Source organism: Nansenia antarctica, assembly GCF_963989245.1.
Source record: "Nansenia antarctica genome assembly, chromosome: 16".
In the NCBI taxonomy this organism is placed as follows: Eukaryota; Metazoa; Chordata; class Actinopteri; order Argentiniformes; family Microstomatidae; genus Nansenia; species Nansenia antarctica.
The window spans coordinates 25,194,963-25,202,343 of record NC_137686.1 but is presented as its reverse complement, the minus strand read 5'-3'; the positions used below and the strand labels follow the sequence as shown (position 1 = coordinate 25,202,343).

The 7,381-nt window shown below is 46.0% G+C and overlaps 1 protein-coding gene across 2 annotated transcripts in view; it reads left to right on the top strand.

Annotated features, from left to right (window-relative positions):
• The window catches only part of kcnab1b (potassium voltage-gated channel subfamily A regulatory beta subunit 1b), a gene marked incomplete at both ends in the record, with an annotated part of 73,076 nt that overhangs the window by 65,100 nt on the left and 595 nt on the right, over positions 1 to 7,381 (top strand). For both annotated transcript variants that reach the window (XM_080546713.1, XM_080546712.1), the window contains 5 exons: positions 3,910 to 3,995; positions 4,699 to 4,819; positions 5,707 to 5,801; positions 6,508 to 6,628; positions 7,117 to 7,205. In XM_080546713.1, coding sequence (XP_080402839.1) covers positions 3,910 to 3,995; positions 4,699 to 4,819; positions 5,707 to 5,801; positions 6,508 to 6,628; positions 7,117 to 7,205 — 512 coding nt within the window. The remainder of the gene's footprint in view (positions 1 to 3,909; positions 3,996 to 4,698; positions 4,820 to 5,706; positions 5,802 to 6,507; positions 6,629 to 7,116; positions 7,206 to 7,381) is intronic.

The following is a 7,381-nucleotide window of genomic DNA, read 5'->3' as shown; positions in this document are numbered from 1 at the left end:
AATGAGCGGGGCCGGCGCCTTGCATGGTAGCTTGGCCACCATTGCTGTGTAAATGGGTGTGTGAACGGGTGAATGAGAGGCCGTTGTAAAGCGCTTTGGAATAAGGCGCTATATAAGTGCAGTCCATTTACCATTTACGGCAGTGAATCAGTCCAAAGGTACACAAGTAATCCAGTAGTGGCAGCAGCCATTACTACTGCAATATATTAATATCCACAGTGTGTGTGTGGGGTTGTCTGGGGGGTGGCAGTCCCTTGCACCCTTTCCCCAGGAGCCTGATTGCTTGGGGGAAATAGCTGTTTGTCAGCCTCTAGAGTTTTAACCCCAAGGTTTCGGTACCGTTTTCGCCCGACTGCAATAGCTCGAAGAGTTTCTGATTGGGGTGGCTGGGGTCCCTGATAACCCTGTATGTATGTCTGAGTGTGTGTACATACAGTACAGTGTGTAGTACTTCTAGAACCTCAGTCCCTATTCTATGATTGATGACCTTTGACCTGAGATATACCCTAGCTAGCCAAACCCGAGGTAGGAAAGTATTGTAAATGGTAAATGGACTGCACTTATACAGCGCCTTATTCCAAAGCGCTTTACGATGGCCTCTCATTCACACACACACACACACACATTCACACACCGATGGCGGCAAGCTACCATGCAAGGCGCGGGATTCGCCCGAGCAATTTGGGGTACAGTGTCCTGCCCAAGGATACCTCGACACGTGGCCAGCCGGGGATCGAACCGCCAAACCAACCGCCGCCCCTTGCGATCCTTCGACGCCGGCTCTACCTCCTGAGCCACAGCCCCCCCCACGTAGTGACTTGCCGACGTTTCTGAGCCTGAGGGGACTAGAGTTGAAGCGCCAGTTAGAGGAGGCGTACCACCGCTGTACCGTATTATGATGTTGGTTCAGTTTCAAGAACTGGCTGCTCTGTTGCTCTCTGTATCGCCAGGGGGAGGCTGGTGGAGGTAGTAGACATCGGGAGGAGGACAGGCTCATTGAAAGGCACGGGGTGGAATGAGGAACGGTATCGCACATACGGTGTATTCCCCCGTTCTGCTGTGTGGCTGTACTGAACCTCAGACGCTCAGGTCAACCATTGGGTCTGAGTAGATGGAATCTAATCGAGAACATCTGCCTCAGTCTGTCGTTTTTTTGCGATGATTCAAAACACCATCTGTCCTTTTCTCTCTCCGTCTCTCATTCTCTCTCTTTCACTATCTCTGGTTCTTTCCTTTTTTTTTTTTTTCTTTCTTTCTCTCTCACTCTCTCTCTCTCTCTCTCTCTCTGTCACTCTTTCTTCTTCTCTGAATCTCTGTTTTTCAATTTCTGTGTATCTCTCTCCCACCTATGTCGTTTCCACGCCTCCTCCCTCTCTCTCTCTCCCCCCTCTCTATAACTCTCTCCCTCCCTCCCTCCCTCCTTTGCTTACTCCCTCTCAAAACAGATTATTGTTATTATATCCTAACATTCTCTCCTCTCTCCATCTCCCACCTGCCTCACCCACGCACTCTGGCGTACGCTCTCTCTCACCCTCTCTCTCTCTCTCTCTCTCTCTCTCTCTCTCTCTCTCTCTCTCTCTCTCTCTCTCTCTCTCCCTCCCCCCCCTCTCTCTCTCTCTCCCTCCCCCCCCTCTCTCTCTCTCTCTCTCCCCCCCTCGCTCTCTCTCTCTGCTGTATTCTGGCCTTGAGAACGCTCTACTGATGAAAGACAAATCACTATTTCTTAATCACACACAGATGTCAGTTCATCTTTCTTCTGTCTCGTTCTCTATCCACTTTGCATTTTATATGATGCATTTGCATAAGGTGTCCTGGCAGTCTTCACACTTAGGGGCAATAATAAAAGCAGATTACCAATAGAAGTATGTTATCTCCCTGTAATCGTATTCCTTGATGATTAAGGTGCATGCGTGCATGCTTGTGTGTGTGTGTGTGTGTGTGTGTGTGTGTGTGTGTGTGAACTTGAAACAGAAATGGGTGGTGTCAGAAGAGGTTCTGTGCTTGTTCAATACAATACAATCGAATCATATTTTTGTATCATATTTACATACACTGATGGGCAGTACTCAAGTTGTAAAAGAAAATCAGGGGGGATGGTGGATTTGATCAATTTTAGCATCCCCACAGCTGAAGTGACTTCAGTGTCAGTGACTTGGTAAAAATGTCATTGCATGTGTGCGTGCCCCCTCGGCCCTCGCCCACAGTATTTTACTCAGTATGCGCAAAACTACATGTTGAAATAGCAGTAATACCACGTTCATAGATAAAATGACATGAGGGATGGAAAGGGGGGATGGCAGTTTTAGAAGGGGGATGATTTTTACCGTTTTTATTTTAGGGGGGATACCATCCCGCCTCATCCCCCTTCAACTCAAGTGCTGCCGATGAGACAAAACATTATGACCACTAACAACGTGAAGTTACATTAACATTGATTATCTTCTTACGATGCCCCCTGTCAAGGGCTGGGATATATCAGGCAGCAAGTGAACAGTCTAGTTCTTGAACTTGATGTGTTCGATGCAGGAGAAATGGGCAGGAGTAAAGACATATTGTTTTACGTTACGGCCAGGCAACTGCGTCCGAGTTTCATCTCTGAAACAGCAGGGGCCTTCAGGGGTCTTGTAAGAGTCCATACCTCAGCGGGCCGGCGCTGTTTTTGCCGGCATACCAGAGGACCGACAGCCTATCAGCATATTAGGCAGGTTGTCATAACTGTCATGGCTCATCCGTGTACTTCACTGTGTGTCGTTGTGTGCCTTTGCCTGTATGTTGACCTGAATGCTCCAGCGTCTCACTTTCACTCGGTTGGTGCCTCAGTTAGCCAGCGAGGGCCTTCGCTGCGTTGCGTCTCATCGCCGCCTGTTCTCCTCAGCGCTTCCACACAACCGCACTCCTACTGACGCTCTGCTGCTTATGTGTCTCCTCCGCCACCGCCACCGCTACTTCCTACTTCTTCTCTCCCTGCGGCGCAAACACAACCCACAAAGGTCCACTACATTTGACTTCATCCTGGCTGAGCCTTTTCTCTCTCTCTCTCTCTCTCTCTCTCTCTCTCTCTCTCTCTCTCTCTCTCTCTCTCTCTCTCTCTCTCTCTCTCCTACCCTGAAGCTTTTGGTCACATGGATGAACATCGCAGCAAACAATATCTGTCGTGAGCTCTGGCTGCCCCGCTCCAGCAAAAAGAGGATGTGTTGTCTGTCTCTCACTGGTCCAATTCCTATTTCCCTGTTATTGTTATTGCTTCTATCTCGTCGGTTTAGCCGTAGGCACGGTTTTAACGGCTTGTTACTGGAGACTCTCATGAAGACTTGGGTGATCATTCAATGAGACTGGATAGAACTGATTCTCTCTCTCTCTCTTTCTCTCTCTCTCTCTCTCTCTCTCTCTCTCTCTCTCTCTCTCTCTCTCTCTCTCTCCCTCTCTTTCCTTCTCTCTCTGCTCTTAAAGATAATGCAAATATGCAGTTGAAATTCAAATCATGTTGACAAAAGATCCCTTCACTTTCCAATTTCCATGAAAAGATATTGGACAGCAAAACTCAATGTTTGTAATATTACTGTTGAATGTTCTCTTTGATAATGGGGAAGGAATGACAGAGGCGCCCTCCACTGGCCCAATCCTGCTCCTACATGCTTACGTCACGTTCCCTCCGGAATCGTTATGCTGGACATGAATTACCCTTGTGTGCTGGAGGACTTTTACTTTACAGCGAGATGCTAGTGTTTCTGTGATTACTTTCTCAAACTCATTTGTCATTTCAATAGCAATTGCTGGACGAAGATGAAAAGTGACATCAGGCACCTAAATGACACCTGGCACCTAAATAATACCTATCTGACATACTGTATAATATCCTTTTGTATATGTATTCCTCAAAGTGTGTCTGTGTTGGTTTTGGACCCACAGAGATAGTGCGAGCGATGACCCATGCGATCAACCAGGGTATGTCCATGTACTGGGGGACATCGAGGTGGTCCGCCATGGAGATCATGGTGAGTGGCGACAAACATCAAAAGCCTCACATCAAATCAACAAATCCTCAACAGATACAACATTAGGGGCGCTTAGGTGGCCTAGCGGGTTAAGCGTTGACCATGTAACCGCAGGGTTCCTGGTTCGATTCCGGCCGGGGACATATCCTGCATGTCATTCCTCCTTCTCTCTCTCACCCATCCTTCCTGTCTAAATCTCTACTGTAATCTGTCAATAACATGGAAAATATAAGTGGGACTGCCCCCACTCAGAAAAGATAACATATACAACACTATATAAGGCTACACTGTTGACACTGTCTGGATCCGTAACTTGCAGTACAGCCAGAAGAAGGTTTGAGATATCAGTACGTCACGTGCCAGTCTGGCAGGAACTCAAAGGGCACAAACACTAGACAGTTGTAAAGGTTAATAACTGGATAAAGGCGTCTGCTAAATGCAAAATTTTTTAATGTAAAGGTAAATGTGAATGCTGTCAGAAAAGTTCAGGTCCAGTCTTGTGGTTTTGATGCTTTTGAAAGTGCAGTGAAGCTTGAAATGAAGCGAAGAGGGCAAACAAACGCTACTGGAGTTTGATCAGGTGACAGTCATGAAAGATCACATCTGTTTCTCCTCGCCCTTTCCCTGTCCTTCACCACCTCCCCTACTCATCATCCTTCATCCCTCCTAATCCCTCTCTTTTGCCGTCCCTCGTACCCTGTAGGAGGCGTACTCTGTGGCCCGGCAGTTTAACCTCATCCCTCCTGTGTGTGAACAAGCTGAGTATCACTTCTTCCAGAGGGACAAGGTGGAGTCACAGCTCCCCGAGCTTTACCACAAGATCGGTAAATATGGCATGACATTGTGGAATGCACTGCCAGTTTACACTAGGGATGCAACCTCAGCACATAGTGTTCAAGTCAAGACTAAAATCCCATCTTTGTAATATCGCCTTTAAATGACTAAATAGTTCAATGATGATTATATAATGACTAAAGCAATCTGAGCTGCAACGTTTGCAGGAAAAGTGCTACGCAAATAAAAGTTGTTATTATTATTATTATTATTATTATCTGTACTCTGACATTAAAGGGTCAATTCACCCCAGAAGATTGTTAGACAACCTTATACAGTACCTAACAAGGGGGTCTAAATTAAAGTCAAAAAGTCACTGTTCCACAGCCTCTGCACTGTTGATACTTTCGTCCTCCCAAGCTGGTATCTAGTGATAATAATAATAATAATAATAATAATAATAATAATAATAATAATAATAATAACAACTTTTATTTGTATAGCACTTTTCCTGCAAACGTTGCAGCTCAAAGTGCTTTAATCATTATATAATCATAATTTGATTATTTAGGCAATATTAAAAAGATGGGTTTTTCAGTCTTGACTTGAACATATTTGCTGAGGTTGCATCCCTAATGTAAACTGGCAGTGCATTCCACAATCTGGGTGCATAAAATAAGAATGCAGCCTCACCAAATCTCTTCGTTTGTACATGTGGGACACAGAGAAAACCAGCGTCAGAAGACCTGAGAGCTCTATTGGGCTGATATGCTAGAAAAAGGTCTTTCGAGTATTTTGGTGCTCTGCCAGTGAGAGCTTTATAAAGAAGCAGAAGGATCTTGAATTCTATTCTGAACTCAACAGGAAGCCAGTGTAGAGTCTCTAAAACAGTGATCCCCCTGCCTGTCCTGTACCTGAATCCTGTGTGCGTGTGCAGGTGTGGGAGTGGTCTCCTGGTCTCCTCTGGCCTGTGGAATCATTACGGGGAAATATGAGAACGGCGTCCCGGAGACCTCCAGGGCTTCGATGAAGGTACGCCTTCCTATCCTTCTGGCCCGACAACGTCTGAGTGACATGTCGTGACGTTAGAATTATAACATTCTATCTCAATTTTTGCCCAAAATGTAGTTTTTTTACATAATCTGATCCATTAGGTGTTTATTAATGTCTGTGTTAGGGTTAGATAATACAAAGGTTCCATCTCACAAAACATAATGGAATGTAAAAACGTTGACGCTCAATATCTCTGAACTACCCTAGATGGAGATAGAACCGTATAATTCTAAGCTCACGATGTGGCGTTGTGAATTGTTATTATACTCATTCATGTTTTAGCCAGTGTTTGTTCTTACACATTGACTCTTTCAGGATTCAGGATTAAAAAAAACTGGTTAACTAGACCAGTGGTTCTCAAACCTCTCCTCTGGGACCCCCAGCCGCTCCACATATTTTATCTGTTCCACCACCAGCACACCTGAGTCAACTAATCGGCAGTATAACGGCTTTGTACTTGATTAGTTGAATCAGGTGTGCTGGTGGTGGTGGAACAGATCAAATATGTGGAGCGGCTGGGGGTCCGTCCCCGAGGAGAGGTTTGAGAACCACTGAACTAGACCACCAACTAGTGTTTCCAATGCTTATCTGCTAGGCTCTGCTAGCGTTTGACTTGTTTTCCGGGGAGACCCAGCACCGTACGCACCGCTATGCTAAGTTAAAGACTCTTCCTGTCCTCTTCCAGTCGTACCAGTGGCTGAAGGAGAAGATCGTGAGTGAGGACGGGAGGAAACAGCAGGCCAAGCTGAAGGACTTGGGTCAGATCGCTGAGAAGCTAGGCTGCACTTTGCCACAGCTAGCCATAGGTAAGAGACCTGGCTGGGCACGTATACTACAGCACCTGGCACCAGTTTCTGCATTCATAACATTCCAATGCTGCTGTACACACACAGCGATCCGTAAGAGAGAGATGCGGAATGTGTGTTTACACTTGTCTGGGTTGCGTTCAGAGGCACAAATGACATTTGATATAGCCTCTTTTATATCTGTACATTACATACTGTTCATAAGCTACCTTAACTGTACATATCTCAAACATGTATATACCTCTAAACTACTGTACATGCCTTACTGTCCCTATCACTATCATTGTCATGTTTTTTCATGTTCTAATATCACTATTTGCACTTCTGTTTAGATGCTCCACTGCATTTTGTTGTCTAGTACCTGCACGTCGCAATGACAATGAAGTTGAATCTAATCTAATCTAATCTAATCTAACATCACCGACGTTCATCTTCTTCTTCTTTCTTCCCTGCTCCCTTCTGTCCCACTCTGCTCTCTCCCCCTGCAGCGTGGTGCCTGCGGAATGAGGGGGTCAGCTCAGTGTTGCTGGGAACCTCCAACCCCACCCAGCTGACAGAGAACCTGGGAGCCATACTGGTAGGCTAATGCTAACCTGAGATGGGTTCATACTGGTTCATACTGGGAGGCTAATGCTAACCTGAGATGGGTTCATACTGGTTCATACTGGTAGGCTAATGCTAACCTGAGATCGGTCCATACTGGTTCATACTGGGAGGCTAATGCTAACCTGAGATGGGTTCATACTGGTTCAT